Consider the following 18,108-nt stretch of genomic DNA (forward strand, 5'->3'; position numbering starts at 1 on the left):
GATTGGCTCAGCTCCGGGTATTGTGGTTACTTGGGGAGTGAATCATTGGACGTAATATCTTTCTCTCTGTCTCTCCTTCTATCTCTATATCAGCCTTTCCAATGAAAATAATCAATCTTTTAAAAATAATCACATAATGCCTTTTTAAAAAACAGTCCCACCTCTTTAAATTAAAAAAAATAAAACACAAGATTTGTTCTTCCCGCATTTCCATAGTACACATAACATCACTGCAAGATACACAGTTGAAGTTCAATTAATATTTATCAAAGGCAGGTGAGATTAAGAGGACTGGCATCAAAAATCCTGTTTTAATTAAATCTTGCTTTCACAGCCTCTGCCCTGCCATTTGTACCGCCCAGGCCTCAATTTCTTCCCTGATATGATGGACAGAGTGTTGTTGAATACATGTGCAACTAGATGAAAATAACTATTTCAGTGAAGCCAGTAGCAAAAATGAATATGGCCAAGCAAGTGGCGGCTGGGGTTACTGCTATTAGTCCCCTGGGTGTGACCATGTTTATAGGACTGGGGCTCAAGATCCCTTCCGCGACTTGTGCAGAGCCACACCTCCACCAGGCTGAGTCAAGGGGAGCTGGAAGCCCAGGCGGCACACTCCCCCGCAATGTCTACAGCGCTAATCATTCCCGCGTTCACCTCTTCACCTCTTCATACCTCAATCCCAGCTTAGTTTTGCTGTCCCCAGTTCCTTCCCAGGGCCTCCTTGAACTCACATCCTAGCCATTTAATTAGTCCCATCTTCTCTCCCACTCCCCTGCCACTCCATAGGAGTGAAAGTTGCCTGTTTTAATTCGACCACAGCTTCCCCATCTTGGGGGAGGATGGGGTTCAGGATATGGTGACAGGGGAGCTAACAGGACATTTTTGACCTCAGCCAGGGGCTACCCTACTGCAGAACCACTGGCCCTATGCACCCCCGCAGAGAGGAAGACTCTGCGGGCCTTTCCCTGTGTGTATGCCTGTGCACACAAACCTCACTGCAGTTTGTCACCATCTATGGACAAGGAGGCGCGGCCCAAAGATTCTAGCAGGCTTTTTTTAGCCTAGCCCGCCTGGAAGCCTGGGAGGCTGACTCACACCTTCCCAGCTCCGCCTCAAAGGGGGTTCCTAGGCCCCAGCCGGTGCTCTAAGGGTGCCAGCCCAAGCTGACCACAAGGACCGGAAGTGGGAGACCACGGGCTGCTGGCGAAAGAAGTCACACTGCTGCTTGCCTCCTCTGGTGCTAGCCCCACAGCAGCTGAAGGGGGCAGGATGACCCTGAGGCCAGACTGAGGATACCCTAGGGGCCACTCCTGTCACCACAACAGGCCCACCTCAGCTTCTCCCTTGGTACAGCACACGTCATTATGTGTGAACCCCTGTCCACTTTCAGGAAAATGAATGAATGAGAGAGGAGGAGCAGGAGTTGGCAAAATGAAAAGCAGTGGGGGAAGCCACAACAGGCTGACGACGGATGGAAGGCATGAAAGCGCCACAGGACCAAAACTTGCAGCTGCTTCCCCAAACAGGTCTGCCTTGAAACTGAATTGACCCACCCCCTCCTTTACAGGGTGGACTGGATTGCCCCACCCCACTTGGCGCACCTGGCAAGTCAAGACTAGATGGAACCATTTTATTACCTCCCCCTCCTGGGAGCAGAAGCGTGGGGGCTGGGGAGGGCTGTATGACTGGCTCTTCCAGGGCAAGATGGACTGCAGCAGGAAAGGAGATGAGAGCAGAAAGCTTTCTCCTGGGCGCAGCCATCGGGGAGCGCCAGATCCAGGTTGAGTACTCCCACATCTGGCACCAGCTGAGCTGCTGGTTCCTGTTCAGTGCCTCCGCCTCCCAGCTGCCACCTCCTGAGCCAGTTGCCCTGGTCCAGGGGCCCCTAGGGCTTGTGAGAGGCGCTCCTCGCTCGGCACCAGCCAGGGCCCTGGGGAACCTGGAACATGATCATCTGGGTCGTCTGAGCAGCGGCATTCGCGAGGAGGAGGCATTGCGAGACAGTCCACTGTAGCTTGAGGACTAGGCTCTGGGCTCCTCTGGGTCTTGGACGTGGTGGAGGATCGAGGGTACTGATCTGGGGATGCGCTGGTGCTACGGTGAGATCTCATCGCCTTGGGGACCCCAGGAACCAGGCTGTGACCTGAAGATAATGGGACTGTGGTTAACTCTGAGGCTGGAGAAGGGAGAGGAAATCAGAGCCTTTGGCTAAGGGTAGTGGAAAGAACGTATTGGCACAGGGTTTGAAGGGCTGGAGGTGACCTTTCACAGCAGGCTGCCTCTCAGAACCCCAGACAGCTCCTCTGCCAACAGCTCTCCCCTCCTAGAACCAGGACACTACCCTCAAATAATGTGTCACAATCTGCAGTATCATTCAAAATCCAACATAGTGGAGCCTGGTGCAGTAGCCCAGTATCTAATGTCTTTGCCTTGCATCTGCCAGAATCCTATATGGGTACCGACTCGTGTCCCAGTTGCTCCACTTCCCATCCAGCTCCCTGCTTGTGGCCTGGGAAAGAAGTCAAGGACGGCCCAAAGCCTTGGGACCCTGCACCCATGTAGGAGACCTGGGAGAGACTCCTGGCATCAGATCAGTTCAGCTCTGGCCATTGCGGTCATGTGGGGAGTTAACCAGCAGACAGAAGATCTTTCTCTCTCTCCTTCTCTCTGTAAATCTGACTTTCTAATACAAATTTAAAAAGAAATAAATCTTTTAAAAAGATCTTACCCTGAAGGGGAGAACCTCCTCTACTTAAGATCCTGGCTGGCACTGCTCTCATCCCACCACCATTCACCCCAAACCCTTCCCTCCATGGAGCCTTTGTCTCTCAGGATTAGGTACTCTGCCCTCTGGGTCTCCAGCCCATCTTCCCTCCCCCAGCTGACACCCATTCTGCCTTCCGCTCCAAGAATTAGGCCTCACTTTTGAACCTATGCTCAAATCCCCCACCCAGATCCTTTATTTTCCAGTACTTTTCAGCACTTCCACTGCCTCATCATGGAGTTTCCTATCCTAGGACCTGTCTTTCAGTTTGAAAAACACCATTACCTCTCCCTCCTTCAAACATCAACCCCTTGATATTCACCACTCAGCCCCCCCAAACCCCTTCCACCCATGAACCCAGCTTCTCCATCCTGGGAATCCTGCCAGGTCCCTGAGCCTCCTTCCCTTGGGAGACCTACCACCGCCTTTGTGGGGCCTTGCCGTGCCCTCAGCCTTTTGAGGCTGCATCTCAAGAGGCCGGCAGAGCACCAGGGAGAGCCGGGGGCCTCCAGCTCGGATGCGCTCCACCACCTGGCCATGGCTGAGGCCCTGTGTTGACTCTCCGTTGACATGCAGCACAACGTCACCAGGCTGCAAAAACAGTAGGCCACGATGTGGGAAGCTTCCAGAGCTAGAAACGCTCCTGACACTGGTAGAGGTAACACTTAGGACTGAATGCAGGAGGCCTGCGGGTGGGTAGCTGGGAGGCTCACCTGCAAAAGACCACAGCGCTGAGCTGGCCCATCCTTGAGCAGCGCGCTCACCACAAGTGCGGCATCTCCCCCTACATCCCGGCCCCCACTTAGCGTGAGGCCAAAGCCTGCAGAACCGCGGAGCAGTTCCACAGAGAACTGACCAGAGGCCTGCGCTGGCTTCCAAGCACAGCGTCCTTTGCCCTGGGCCACTGGGAGTGGCACAGTTCGCGGACAGATAGTCTCTGATCGCCGATGCTGGAATAAGGATACAGATATGCATTGATGGGCCAGGCCTGAGTCAAACGGCTTCCCACTGAGGGCTGAGGTGCTACCTGAGGCCGGTGTTCTGCAACTGTGACATGAGGCAGACGCCTGTCGGTGACCTCTATGTCAGCAGAATCCGATTCACCAACAGCTGTAAGATCAAAGAGGATGACTGCACAAATAACTGTTCTAAACCATTAACAAAAGATGCTGGGCCTGGACGTTTGAATGATCGTCCACACCTTCCTCCCTCCTGCTACTAACAAGGAGACCCCGCCCCCCAAAGTGCGCCTTTAGGTCCACCCTCAGGGCTGCCACTCCAGGGCCTGGCCCCGCCCACCGCCTGGCCCCGCCCCCGGCTGAGGACCCGCCCTGGGCCCCGCCTCCTCCCTGGCCACAAGAAACCAACCTGCCGCCCGCTCTCAGTGCCGCCCTCAAAAAAAAATTAAGGGCCTGCCCCCGCCCAAAGCGTCACCAACCGCCACCCAGCACTTGGCCGCCCTCGGGCCCCTCCCCCAGCACAAACCCTCCTTGGCGCGCAGGCGCAGTGTGGTTCCCGCCCTGCGCACCAGCGCCGACACATCTGCCGCAGCTCGCGCCGCCAGGGGGCGCGCGTCCAGACGAGCCAGCAGCTGCCGGGCGCTGGGACCCGCGGGCAGCGAACGGCCGCGGCCTGCGCGCGGAAGGGGGACAGGTCAGCGCCCATCCTGCGCTGCGGGACCCCTCCGTGCTTCCACGACTCCCAAGACCTCCAAGTGTCCCTTAGCATACTCAAGGCTTGCCCCAGCCCGTCCCTGCTGTGATAGTTCCCAAAGTCACCAAAGGTCCCCCCCCCCGACCCCCCCCCCATCCCCGGTCAAGGTGGGTCAGCCCGAGGATCCACATCTGCCCTCCTGATCGCCGTGGCCGTGCCCGCTGCATTTCAATCGTCCTGGATATCTCTGAACATCCTAGCACTTTCTCTGGACGCCCCTACCCTACTCCCCCTCATGACCCTGGAAGCCAATTCTTTGCTCAGGCACCTCTGGGCGCCCCCATTTGACCCCGCTGCCCTGAGGGGACAGGGCCTGCGGGCACTCTGCAGGCACCCAGGGTCTCTGGAAAGACGTGCTAGAGGACCCCTGTCCTGAGAGTCCGCTGCCTCGGAGCTCCCGCTGCCCCACTTGGCCCACGCCCCTCCACAGTGCCCCTGCACACACCCAGACAGCCCCAGCTCCCTCCCGCAGTCCCCTTCACTGTGCATTCGGACGCCGGGGTGTCCCAGTGACCACGTGCCGACACCTTTCCCTACATCGCTGCAGAGACCTCGGGGAGTCCTCCCCCACCCCCTCCCCAGCCTGCTGTGCCGCCCCTGTCCCTCTGCTGGGGAGCGAGCCTGGGTGTGGATGGGCGCCCTGCATCCCAGTCTTGATCGCTGGGTCCCTGGCGACTACGCGACCGGCCGCTTGGGCGCCAGAACTGTTCTGTTTACCACCTGTCAGAAGGCAAGGGTGTGGAGCAGACAGGCGGGGCCAGGTTGCAGGAATGTGCTCCTTCCCCCACCCCTTGGAGCCCATCCCATACCTCCTTTGTTCCCTCTAGGGTCCGAGGCGCCCCCTGCGCGCCGCTCCATGACCAGTGGTCAGCCAGTGCACCCGGGACCTCCAGCAAAGCGTTTTTGAGCTCAGGAGCACGCTCACCTGGCAGCTGGCCCAGGTCGGGACGTGGCCGAGGCCGGCCAGGCCGGTGCCCGACCAGCTGAGTGACCTACCTAGCCGCCAGCAAGGAGGCCTGGCTGCAGGTATGCTCACTGGTGTTTGGTCTTGATATCTCAGGCGTCTCCTGCTTTGATTAATCAAGGCCCTGACTAACACTGAAGTCTGACTACCAGTTGCTGTGGCAGCTCTAGCAGAAATCAAACACTAATATACTGCTGGTGGTGATGAAAATGGTGTGGCGTGCTTAGAAAACAGTTGGACAGGGTCTTAACAAATTAAATGTTATACATAGAATCTATGTATTTTACTCCTAAAAAGTACAAGAAGACATACATCTACACAAAGGTTTCTATCCAAATATTCATGGCAGCAATTTTTTTTTAGTCACATTGGGCTGCCATAGCAAAATCCCACTAAAACAAAAGAAGTTGAAGGATAGCTCACCGTGCAAGTTCAAGACACTGGTCACCTCGGTTCCTGGTGGGGGCTCTCTTCTCAGTTTTTGGATGGCTGCCTTCTGGTTGTATCCCCACAAGGAGGAAGAGTTAGGTGAGAAGCAAAGGGAGGGGGGAAAAGAGAACGGCAGAGAGGGAGGGGGTGAGAGAGAGAAAGAGAGGTAAAAGCATAATCTTCTTCTAAGGCTGCAGCGCTAACTGATTAGCATGTACCTATGACGTCATTTCGCCTTAACTCCATCCTAACAACCTCATTGAGTTTAGAGAGGGACCCAATTCAATGTATAGCATTTGTTAATACCAAAACAAACAAACAAACAAAAAACCTGGAACTTTCTAAATGCCCACCATAAGGAAACGAATGAACAAACTGCAATATTCATCTATCACAGCACAACTCAACAGTAAAGAGGAATGAACAATTTCAATGGCTCTCAAGATCGTTATGCTGAGGTAAAAGACACCAGACCCAAACTCATAAGAGTCCCTGATATGAGATTCCATTTATATACAAATCTAGTCAAACAAAAATTGACGTGTAATGACCAAAGGCAGATCAGTGATTGCCTACGTGGAGAAGAGTGAGAGGGCCGGAAGGGAGGGTTACAAAAGGTCAGGAGATGGGGCTGGAGGGGGTGATTCAGTAGGCCGATCATCCACCTGCAAGTGCTGGCATCCCATACAAGCACTGGTTTGAGTTCCAGCTGTTCCACTTCCCATGCAGTTCCCTGTTTATGGCCTGGAATGACCCAAGACCTTGTGACTTTGCACTCAGGTGGGAGACCCATGATAGGCTCCTGGCTTCAGGCTCCTGGCTCTATATCAGCTCAGCTCCAGTCATTGAGGCCATTTGGGGAGTAAACCAGAGGATGGACAATCTTCTGTCTCTAATTCTCTCTCCTTAAAATCTGCCTTACAGTTCTATTTTCCCAGGCCACAAGCAGGGAGCTGGATGGGAAGTGGGGCCGCCAGGACATGAACTAGGATCCTGCTGCATGTCAGGCAAGGACTTTAGTCACTAGGCTACCATGCCAGGCCCAAATAAATTAAACATTTTAAAAATTAACTATGCAAATGTCAAAGGAACATACAAGAGCACTTCCAACAATCCATATTGGTATTTAAAGATAAATTGATTTGAGGGGCAAAATTTTTGAAATCTATGCATAATTGTCACAGAACATGAACTTTTTTGTAGTACCCCCTATTTTACAAATCAGAAACAGGGGCTCTCCTGCTACAGACACACAAGAAAAAAAGAAAAGAAAAGAAAAAGCACTGAAACATTTGTCTCAGCCACCTTCTTTCATGCCTCAATCTTTCCCAACCCTAACTGGAGACCCGCATGGGTGTGCCTACCTCTCAGCCATGTAAAGAATGTTCAAAACAAACTTCAAAACATTTTTTTAAAAGAAAGAAACAGGGGCCATTCTTGTGATGTGGCAGATCAAGCCGGAGTTTGCAACATGTGCATTCTGTGTGGGTGCTGTTCTGGGTCCTGGCAGCTCCACTTCCAATGCACGCACCTGGGAAAGCAGCAGAAGATGGCCCAAGTGCTTGGGTCCTGCACTCACATAGAAAACCCAGATGAAGCCTCTGACTTCTGCATGCCCAGCTCTAGCCACTGCCAACATTTGGGGAATGACCCAGTGGGTGACAGATCTCTCCCCTCCCTCCAAAACTCTGTCTTTCAAATAAACAGATTCAATGCTAAAAATGAAATTAGAAACAGGGGCCAACATTCAGCTGTTGCATGCAACATGGGCATTCCTCATGGGCACTAGTTCAAGTCCTGACTGGTCCACTTATAACCAGGTTCCTGGTAGTGTACCTGAGAAAGAAACGGAAGATGGCCCAAGTGCTGGGTCTCTGCACCCATACAAGAGACCCAGAGAGCATTCCGGGCTGTCACTTCAGCCTGCACCAGTGCTAGCTGTTGTGGCCATTTGGGAGGAAACCAGCAATGTAAGATTCTCTCTCTCTCAGTCTTTCTTTGTAATTCTGCCTTCCAAATCAATAAAAGTGTTTTTTTTAATATATTATATATCATTGCCTGCACCTACAATCTCATGACACACAGAAAGATCAGAAGGTTGGAGTCATGACTACAGCTGAAGCACTGTATTATTGTAAAATGCAGGGGACAATGGCCGGGGAGAAGGGACAGGGAGGAAAGAAAGGGACAGAAAGGGGGACAACCTTATAACTGCCAAACTGCATCATGGAAAATAAGAATAAACAAAATCAGAAACAAAAAACCAGAAATAAGAGTCTGGCGCAGTGGCTCAATTGGCTAATCCTTCTGTACCTGCAAGCGCTGGCATCCTGCATGGACGCTGATCCATGTCCCAGATGTTCCATTTCTGATCTAGCTCCATGCTTATAACCTGGGAAAGCAGCAACGATGGCTCAAGTTCTTGCGACCCTGCACCCATGGGGGACACTCAGAAGCCGTTCCTGGCTCCTGGCTTCAGATCAGTTCAGTTCTGGTTGTTGCAGCCCTTGGGGTAGTGAGCCAGTGGATGGAAGATCTCTCTGTCTCTGCTTCTCTCTGTAAATCTGATTTTCCACTAAAGATTTACAAGCAGAAAAGACAAAAAGAAACATTTTCTGGCCACAGCTTAACTCTCCGATTTGCTGCAATGGCTGGAGAAGAGCTGATATGAAGCCAGTTGCCAGGAGTTCCTTCCGGATCACCCACGTGGGTGCAGGGTCCTAAAGCTTTGGGCTATCCTCTACTGCTTTCCCAGGCGACGAGCAGAAAGCTGGATGGGAAGTGGAGCAATTGGGATACAAACAAGTGCCCATATGGGATCCCGGCATATGCCAGGCGGGACTTAGCCACTAGGCTATAGTGCCGATTCCTAAAAACTAAATCTTTAAAAAATAAATACTCAGAGATAAACCACAGGACCCAGTACAATGGCTCAATTGTTTAAACCTCACTGTGAAAGTGCCAGTAACCCATCTAGGCACTGGTTTGTGTCCCAGCTGCACCACTTCTGACCCAACACCCTGCTTATGGCCTGGGTGGCACAGGTTACCACATGGCAAGAGTAGAAAGGAAATAAACTACTTCACATCTTTATAAAGCACTAAGGGCTTAAGAACCACTATCATGGCACCTTAATTTAATATAATCACTTAACAAATACCTCACCTGCAAAAACCATCTAAATTGCTTCTATGCTGTTAGAACCACTGTCCTTTTTTTTTTAAGATTTATTTATTTTATTGCAAAGGCAGATATACAGAGAGGAGGAGAGACAGAGAGGAAGGTCTTCTGTCCAATGGTTAATTCCCCAAGCAGCTACAACGGGCTGGAGCTGAGCCAATCTGAAGCCAGGAGCCAGGAGCTCTTCCAGGTCTCCCACACAGGTACAGGGTCCCAAGGCTTTGGGCCGTCCTCAACTGCTTCCCCAGGCCAGAAGCAGAGAGCTGGATGGGAAGTGGGGCTGCTGGGATTAGAACCAGTGACTATATGGGATCCTGGCGCATGCAAGGTGAGGACTTTAATCATTATGCCATTGCGCCAGGCCCCATAAACAAATCTTCTAAAACATTCTCTCAGGACTAAACTACAGAATGAAGGATGAATATTCACTCTGTGTCACCATATATTTTGTAATAAGATTTATTTACATCACTAATCCCCTAATACGATATGTTTTGAAGAGTATTTTGGTTCTGTACAATTTTTTCAAAAAAATTTAGTAAGTTCAACCAAATCATGATTAGTCTTCAGACAAATCCATTCAGATGGAGTTCTACCAAAAAAGCTGTAATGAACTTTGCAGGTGTTAAAGGTGAAGAAAGATTGAGTAGCTGCCACAGACTGAAGAACATAAAGGAGGCATTGCAATTATATTGTAATGTGTGGTCTTAGCTTGTTTTCTGAATTCTAGCACTGAAAATAATTTAGAGTTAATTGTGTTGCACTACTCTGATGCTTATAACGTGCTATTGTTATATAGAAGATTTAAACGTATCTGGATCACGGATCCACAGGAGCACTTGTCAAATTTGCAATATATCCGTAAAAATTTTACGATTTTATTGTATTTTGAAAGTTACCACAGTGGGAGTTCAGGACCCATCCCAAGATGTGTAGGATTTCTAAAATGGAAACATAACCAGGACGTTGCTAGAATAATGGAATACATGTTTTCAAGATCATTCTCTGAAACCTGGGAAGAGAGACTGCACCATCTACCGCTACTATCTCTTTAAAGAACTGCAGTTCACGGTACCCTGGGCGCAGGCGCACTCGTGAGAAATTTAGAGGAAGGACAATAACTTCCTATAGTAGCTGCTTTGCTTTCCGAAGTTAATGCTGCATTGTTTTATGGGAAATGTAGTTCTTACGCTTGTCAGAATGACGCTAAATAACGAAGCCCAAACTACACTTCCTAGCAAGCAACGCGGCAGCCTGGGAACCGGGGCAAGATGGCAGACGCCGAAGACAATGTTTGGCCGCCGGCTGCACCTTCCACTGCTTCAGTCTCATTCGCTTTCAGTCGCACGTCCTCTCGGAAGCGGTTGGTAGTGTTAACGGATGGCGGAGAGTCGGCCTCAGAGGAGAAGGATTTCTTGAAGACCGTGGAAGGGAGGCAACTTCAAAGGTGAAGCGGTCAGGTCTTTCACGCCTTCGGAATCGGTGCTGAGGGTGCTAGCGGGAGGGCCCCGTGTGAGTATGTTGCCGTGATGACAGCGGCCTGGAAGGCTTGAAACAGCGTCAGGAGATTCTTGAGGAGAGAAAGCCGCAGTTCGTGGGAGAGGTGGGGAGTTTGCTTCTCATTTCCGTTGGAATTGAGGAAATGTACGAGGATGCCTCAGAGTTTGAGAAAAATGGCGCATTCTTTTCAAATTCCTTCTCCGCGAGCTTTTGGAAATGTCCTCGCGTTCGTGAGAGAGAATAAATAGCTTTAGGATGAAGGGACACGGAGGAGTGTGCGTTCAGATAAATGGAAAAGAGGGAGTTGTTACAGGACCCTGTGGTGTCAAAGTGACCGAACATCTCCAGGCCGGGGAAAGAGCTGGAGCCAGACAGAGGCTGAGGGAGGCCGTGATCAGCATGTTTGGGAAAGAAGAGTCTGAAGTGGCCGAGCGAGGGACTTGTCATTGTCTAAAAGGCTGTTCTGGAGCTGGGAAGAATCTGGGTGAAAAATGGTCATTTGTAGGTTTAGGGATGTAGGTCAGGGAATGACTGCTGGAAGATACTGACATTTAAGAGGTGGTGGCATGGACGAGGGGCAACTGACATTTAAGAGGTGGCAGCGTGGGTCAGGGACGCTGATGCAGAGACATAACAGGAAAGCCAGACAAAGGAACATGAGGACATGGTCCATGGAGCTGGGAGTGTGTTTGGCCCTTGTGTTTCTTTGAATAAAGGAGTGTGGTTAGAACCCACGGGATGCACCTCTTCTCTCTCTTTTTTTAAAAAGGATTTGTTTATTTTTATTGGAAACTCAGATATACAGAAAGGTGGCCAGAGAGGAAGATCTTCCATCTGCTGGTTCACTTGCCAGGCAGGCAGAGCTGCGTGGATCCAAAGCCAGGAGCCAGGAGCTTCTTCTATGTCTCCCACACGGGTGCAGGTTCCCAAGGCTTTGGGCCTTCCTCGACTGCTTTCCCAGGCCACAAGCAGGTTGCTGCATGGGTGGTGGAACTGCCGGGATTAGAACCAGCGCCCATATGGGATCCTGGCGTATGCAAGGCGAGAACTTTAGCCACTAGGCTACCATGCCGGGCCAGGCACCTCTTTCCTAACTTTATCCTTCTGTATCCGCATCAGTGTGAAGCCCTCAGAAGCCCCCAAGGAACCTGTCATTCCTTTGATTCAGAATGGCTATCACAGGCAGCTACCAGCTCAGCCCTCCAGACCAGCCACAGATACACAGATCCCAGCAGATGGGGTACTGTCCCAGGCTGTGAAGGAACTAATTGAGGGTAAGTGGGCCTCCCCTCCCTCAGTGAAGCAAGAAGGGGAGGAAGGTGGAAGATCTAGGCCAGAACCTGGTTGTTCCCTTACCTTCTTCCTTAGAATCGAAGAAGTCTCTGGAGGAAAGAGAGAATGCAGGTGTGGACTCCACGCTCGCTATCCCCATGATCCAGAAGGGACGCAGCCTCAACACAGAAAGGGTAGATGACAAAGCCCTGGCCGAGACGGTAAGCTGACCTCTCAACCCCTCCCCGCTCCTTGCCCTGTATGCCAGGCTTGCCTCCCTGCAAGTACACTGTGTGTGTACTGAAATTGTGCTGCCTATCTATCCCTTCTTTTCCAGCCTTTTGGGAAGGATTACTAAAGAAATCCACAATATTGGAGCCTAGGATTGCCTGAATGGGATAGGGAGCGGAGGCAAGAAGATCATAGCCGTGAAGGCAGATGCTGCCTGGCGTATTTAAAGAACACCAAGGGACCAGTGTAGCTAGACTAGAATGCGGGAGAGAGTGGTGAAGTCAGAAAGGAGATGGAGAGGGCTAGACCAGACACTGTTCTGTGGGTCACGAGTGGAAAGCCATGGTTGGGCCCTGAGCAGAGAAGGAACGTGCTTCTGATGTGACGGAATCTGCCCTGAGCACCACAGACTAGTTGGTGAAGGTAGAAGCAGGGAGACCAGTAGTCCAGGCTGTTGGTGATGAGGGCTGAGAGAGCCTGGGAAGAGATGTACTTTTATCACACACATACACACACATACACTGAGTTTTGTTTGACCTCAGAGCCTTTGCCCTACCATTCTCTGCTTGCAACAGTCTTCCTTCTCAAAGCCTCATGGCTCCCTCCATCAGCTCCTGGGCAAGATGGGAGCATCCGAGTTCCAAATCCAGTCCTGGCTCCGATGACGGAGCAGTGTACCCTGCTTAGTGCTTAAATAGTACAGTTGGCTGCAGCCCAGCCTTGATGCGAATGGGCGTGTCACTGTGTGTGCCTGCCTGCCTGCCTCTCAGACACATAGCTGCTCACACACCTGGAGGATCAGTGTGAGCAGAGTCTAACTCTCTTTTCTCTGCCCAAACCCATTTAGGTGCCCGAAGAGGCCGATTATGAGGCGATCTCGGTGGAGGCCTATGGATTGGCCATGCTGCGAGGCATGGGCTGGAAACCTGGGCAAGGCATCGGCCGTACCTTTAGTCAGTGAGTTCTGGGCTAGGAGTGACAGGATGAGCAGATGGGGACAGAAGCAAAGCCCACATGGCTACTGTCCACCAGAACCCTTCAGGTGATAATGTAAGAATACATTATTACCCTAATTCGGTAGCACCTTCCACCACTGTTCCAAGTTCCTTTTTGCCCTTTGAAATGCTGTAATAGGAGCCCAGTTATTTAAAGTTTGTCCCTGTGCGCCTCACTCTCCTTCTGTGGAAAATGACAGTATAAAATGGATGGATGAACTTCAGTGGTCTGTCCGAAGAGTTTGATGAAATTCTCCGCATCAAACACATCCAGACAGCCCTCACCCCCAGTGAACCCTGTCGGAGCATTTGCTGTTATTGAAACTTAACAATCACTTCTCCACAATTGGAGACTCCAGTGACTTCTGAAAAGCAAGTGATTTTTTCATAAGCTCTCTGGCAGCCGAACATGATCAGCATTGACTTTGAGCCTTCTCATAGCCTGTTCACTCCTGTTGGGCCTGACTAAGCAGATAATTTCTGCTGTGCAAGTATGAGGCTGCCAGGAGAGGCTTGGTTCTGAACACCTGCCCCAGATGCCACGAAACATACTAAGTGTTCCGTATTATGTGCAACACGGCCTAAGTTGAAATCACTGCCATTTCTGTAGGTCCCGTAAACAATCCTAGTGGAAGATTGGAGTGGGCATCCTGCCCCGGTAGATGGGGTGGGATTTGGCAGGGGAGGGAGGGAGATGAGCCACTGAAGATGGTTGCATCCCGCCTCACACTCCCTCTCCCTCCACCAATAAACCATACTCTTCCACGCAGGGTAGTAAAACCCCGTGTGAACTCACTGAGGCCCAAGGGCTTGGGCCTGGGCGCCAGCGTGACTGAGGTGCAGGCCTTGACCACCAGTACCGGCTCCAGCTGCCTTTCAAGAACACATCACAGCCAGAAAGATGAGCAGCCTGACGGGCTGAAGAATGGAACAACTGTGATGGTCATCTCTGGCCATTACCGAGGCCGCTATGGGAAGGTAAGGAACCAGGCTGTCCCCTGGAGCCCTAGGAAGATTGATTTGAGGGTCAGGGGAAGGAGGGATTGAGTTTAGGGTAGAACGGCTGGAGGTCTTTCAGGCCTGCCTAGCTGGCTGCCTCAGCGGATAATGCAGAAGGGGCATTTGGCTAGGATTTTCTGAGCTTTGCTTGCCAATTCAAAGGGAGTTGGAATTCCAAAGGGGCAGATGTTGGATTCCATGATTGAACATACCACTTAGGGCACCCAGACCAATGTATCTGCATTCAAATCCTGTCACCATTCCCCCCTCCCTCTCTCTCTTTTAAAATTTATTTCTTTTGGGCCCGGCAAGGTGGCCTAGTGGCTAAAGTCCTCGCCTTGAACACACTGGGATCCCATGTGGGCACCAGTTCTAATCCCAGCAGCTCCCTCCCTGTGGCCTGGGAAAGCCTTGGGACCCTGCACCCGTGTGGGAGACCTGGAGGAAGTTCCTGGCTCCTGGCTTTGGATCGGCATAGCACCGGCCATTGCGGCTGCTTGCGGAGTGAATCATCGGATGGAAGATCCTTCCTCTCTGTCTCTCCTCCTCTCTGTATATCTGCCTTTCCAATAAAAATAAAATAAATCTTTCAAAAAAAACTAATAAAAAAGATTTATTTCTTTTTATTGGAAAGGCAGATTTATAGATAGAAAGAGAGATATTTTTCCATCTACTGGTTCATTCCTCAAATGGCCACAACGGCTGGATGTTAGCCAATCTGAAGCCAGGAGCCAGGTGCTTCTTGCAGTCTGTCATGCAGGCACAGGGTCCCAAGGCTTTGAACCATCCTCTGCTGTTTTCCCAGGCCACAAGCAGGGAGCCGGATGGGAACAGCTGGGACACAAATTGGCACCCATGTAGGATGCCACTGCTTGCAATGGGAGGATTAGCTAATTGAGCCATTGCACTAGGCCCCTGTCTCCATTCCTGATTCCACATTCTTGTTGCTGCCCACCCTGTGGAGAGGGAATGATGACTGAATTATTTGAGCCCCTGGTACCCACGCAGAAGAATTAGATTGATTTCCCGGCTCCTGGCTTTGAGCTGGCCCAGCTCCAAGCAGTGGGAACATTTAGAAAGTTTCTGTCCTCTCAAATAAATTTAAAAGTTAATTTAAAAAGGAGCGGGGGTGTGGGCATAACTGGCATTTTCTACAAGACCCTGAGAATTAAATGCATATAAAATGTCTGTGCCTCACGCAAGAACCAGGCCTGCCCCCATCTTTTGGCTGGGGTCTCAGTCTAGTGTAGGAGATACAACGATCAGACCTATTGGGGGTTGTGAGTTGGACAGCCTGCTCCTTGGAATGTGGGTGGATGCCGCTCCTCTCTAACTTCTTGTTGATGGACACTACAGGTGGAAGGGCTTGACCCGGACAATGTCCGAGCCATGGTGCGTCTGAGCAGGGAGAACCGCGTGGTGACGGTTAGTGAGTACTGCCTGCGCCCTGTACCCCAGAAGGAGTATGACGAGAACACTGCGGATCCCAGTGAGTGAGTGGGCATCTTGGTTAACCAGGGCAAGAGGGGCAGGGCCTGTGTCTTGGGGCAAGTTTTCCTTCTGCAAGGAGATAGGGGTCGCAGGCTGTCTGCTGGACATGGTTTCTTGCCATAGCTCAGGGGGTGAAAAAGGGACCCAAGTGGTTTATTTCCACTGGGACAAAGGTCTGTTTGGTACCCTTGGGTTTTTAGCCTCTCTCTGAAGGTAAAGAAATGAGAAAAAAAAAAAAAAAAACATTGAATTGCAGCCTTTGGGAGTTGTTTGGGGGGATGAGTTGAGGCCCTGTGGTGCTAGGGAGTCAAAATCAGTAAGGGTTAGGCTGCAGCCTAGCAGGAAGGCAGTGTAGGCAGACAGAGCTGCCCGCACACAGGCCGTTACAGGGTGCCCTAGCAGGTGGATGCGGCCTCTGCAAGCCATACGAGGAGGCCGCACTGTCCGTATGAGCTGCTTCGGGTTGGGCAGGCTTCTTGAAGGAGACTGACACAGCACAGAGGAATGGCAGAGCCTTGGTGAAAGGGGTGCTTTGGCAGGTGGCATGTAGCCCTGGGCATAGCTTGGCCTTCAACAGTGAGAACAGTGCGACATAGAGCCTCATGCCTCACCTCCCCATCCCCCACACACTACTTCATGCAGGTGAGAACACAGCTTCTGCGGGGAAACTGAGGGAACCGGCCTCGACACAGAAGGTTCCCCAGGACCAGCACGCCCGCATCCAGCAGCAGAGCTCCATGAAGAAGCGGAAATACCTCTTAGACCCGTGAGACTGCGGAGCTGGGGTGGGAGGTGGGGTTCCGCTTGGGCTGTGGGAGGGAGGAGCTGGTCACATCGCAGTAACCAGGCTGGGCCTTATGGGTGGATCCCCCCAACAGGGACAAAGGTAGGGTGACCGGAGTGGTCATGTGATAATGAGCTGATAAAGCCTAGTGCTGGCCCCCCTCTCCACAGACAGGAAGGGCCTACAACCAAAAGCAGCGAGAAGACAGCCCGCAGAAGCCCCCATTGGTTACGTAGAGACCTGCGTGTCCGATTTGTGAACAAGCTGTACAAGAACGGCCAGTACTACAACACCAAGGTGTGTGCTCTTGGGGTTGCGGCACAAGCTTACTTGTCTTCCCTGGGGACTGGTCCACCTAAGGCCTCCACTGTCATCTCACCTGCCCCCCTCCCCATCTCTCCAGATGACCATCGAGGATCTCCTGAGCCCGGATACCTGTGTGTGTCGGACTGATGAAGGCCGGGTCCTAGAAGGTGAGGATGAGCGATGGCCACTACAGGACTGAGGCTGGAGTGTGGCCCCAGGCACAGCTGTGCAGAGTCCACGTCCTCACAGGACACCACACCCCACTGTCATGGGGCTGACCTAAGCCCTGCTGTCTGTGTCTGTCACATTAGCAGGAAAGTTACCATTTTTCCCCCTTGTGACTCTTATGACTGGCACCCCTAAGGCAAGGCACACGTGTGGGGCAGAGAGCTGGTTGTGTTTGGAGTTTCCGCTAAGGACCAGCTCTGTGATGATATGTCCACGCTATGCAATAACTGTCACCACCACTGCCCCACATACATGCTCCCTCTGTCACAGTTCTGATTTTTTTCTTTGAAGATTCATTTGCTTGAAAGGCAGAGTTAGAGAAAGAACTTCTGACTAATGCCTCAGTCCCCAAGTGGCTGGGGCTGGGCCAGGCCCAAGCAAACAGCCTGGAACTACATGTAGGTGTCCCATGTAGGTGGCGTGGGCCAAGCCCTGGGGCCATCTACTACTGCCTTTCCAGGAACAGTACGAGGGACTGGGTGGGAAGTGGAACAGCCAGGACTCAAACATGTGCATATGGGGTGGCAGTGTGTCAGGCAGGAGCTTAACCCTGCCATGCCCCCTGCAACTCCTCGCCCACCCATCTCCCTGCCTCGGTCATAGTTTTTTCTAGAAACAGCAGCGTGGTTTTCTTCCCCTCTGTGAAATGGGTGTAGTGTGGCTCCAGGGACTGCAGCCAAAGGCCCCATGACAGCTCCCTGCTGGGCCGTGCGCCCTTACACCCCTCTGGCCCATCTGCAGGTGTCGAGGAAAACATGCTGGAGACACTGATTCCCAAGGCCGAAGGCGAACGTGTGATGGTAGTGCTGGGCCCTCAGGCCGGAAGGGTGAGTGACAGGGAGATGCAGGGGCCGTGGGGGCCGTCAGGGGGTGTCCCAAGGGCCCCAGGCTGGCCTTACTGACTCTGGCCTACTCGCACTGCAGGTCGGCCAGCTGCTGCGCCGCAACACCGCACAGAGCAGGGCTTTGGTGCGACTGCGCAGAGACACTCAGCTGCTGGAGCTGCATTATGACGCCGTGTGCCAGTACATGGGTCCTAGTGACTCAGATGAGGACTGAAGGGCTCGGCTCACAGCCCTGCCCTGCTCCCACCCTCTGGGCTGCTACCAGCTCTGTGCCATTGGAAACCCACACGTGGGAAAGCTCTTGGTGCAAAAAAAGGGAAAGAGATGACTGGACCCAAAGGGACACTAACAGCAAACTTGGTGGCTACCCAAGTGGAGTGGGGAAATAAAAGCCATTTGAAATA

General features: G+C 52.0%; 2 protein-coding genes across 4 annotated transcripts; one reads left to right on the plus strand and one right to left on the minus strand.

The window, feature by feature from the left end:
- Positions 1–1,655: 1,655 nt before the first annotated feature.
- Positions 1,656–5,338, minus strand: MAGIX (MAGI family member, X-linked). 3 transcript variants are annotated; one of them, XM_041001649.1, is made up of 6 exons: positions 5,290–5,338; positions 4,253–4,399; positions 3,795–3,877; positions 3,481–3,717; positions 3,187–3,358; positions 1,656–2,161 (listed from the first exon to the last, which is right to left on the minus strand). In XM_041001649.1, exons 1-6 carry the CDS (start codon positions 5,336–5,338, stop codon positions 1,830–1,832), a joined length of 1,020 nt encoding a protein of 339 aa, XP_040857583.1. In that variant the 3' UTR covers positions 1,656–1,829. The 3 variants fall into 3 exon arrangements, with proteins under 3 accessions (XP_040857583.1, XP_040857605.1, XP_040857594.1); XM_041001671.1 differs by lacking the exon at positions 3,481–3,717 and having other exon boundaries at positions 1,656–2,146; XM_041001660.1 differs by lacking the exon at positions 3,481–3,717.
- A 4,977-nt stretch (positions 5,339–10,315) lies between these two features.
- Positions 10,316–18,108, plus strand: GPKOW (G-patch domain and KOW motifs). The gene is made up of 11 exons (XM_040998789.1): positions 10,316–10,500; positions 11,673–11,827; positions 11,922–12,046; positions 12,904–13,013; positions 13,822–14,029; positions 15,407–15,539; positions 16,184–16,307; positions 16,496–16,622; positions 16,729–16,798; positions 17,601–17,686; positions 17,784–18,108. Exons 1-11 carry the CDS (start codon positions 10,325–10,327, stop codon positions 17,916–17,918), a joined length of 1,449 nt encoding a protein of 482 aa, XP_040854723.1. The 5' UTR covers positions 10,316–10,324; the 3' UTR covers positions 17,919–18,108.

Source organism: Ochotona curzoniae, unplaced genomic scaffold, assembly GCF_017591425.1.
Source record: "Ochotona curzoniae isolate NIBS_2020 unplaced genomic scaffold, NIBS_Ocur_1.0 contig_1274, whole genome shotgun sequence".
NCBI classification, from domain to species: domain Eukaryota; kingdom Metazoa; phylum Chordata; class Mammalia; order Lagomorpha; family Ochotonidae; genus Ochotona; species Ochotona curzoniae.

Coding starts and splice junctions, on each gene's coding strand:
- MAGIX (XM_041001649.1), bottom strand. CDS start 5,338: ATGGAGCGGCGCGCAGGGGGCGCCTCGGACCCTAGAGGGAACAAAGGA. Junction 3,359..3,480: donor AGCGCTGTGGTCTTTTGCAG/GTGAGCCTCCCA, acceptor CTGTTTTTGCAG/CCTGGTGACGTTGTGCTGCA. Junction 2,162..3,186: donor AAGGCCCCACAAAGGCGGTG/GTAGGTCTCCCA, acceptor AGTTAACCACAG/TCCCATTATCTTCAGGTCAC.
- GPKOW (XM_040998789.1), top strand. CDS start 10,325: ATGGCAGACGCCGAAGACAATGTTTGGCCGCCGGCTGCACCTTCCACT. Junction 12,047..12,903: donor ACAAAGCCCTGGCCGAGACG/GTAAGCTGACCT, acceptor AAACCCATTTAG/GTGCCCGAAGAGGCCGATTA. Junction 15,540..16,183: donor CGAGAACACTGCGGATCCCA/GTGAGTGAGTGG, acceptor TACTTCATGCAG/GTGAGAACACAGCTTCTGCG.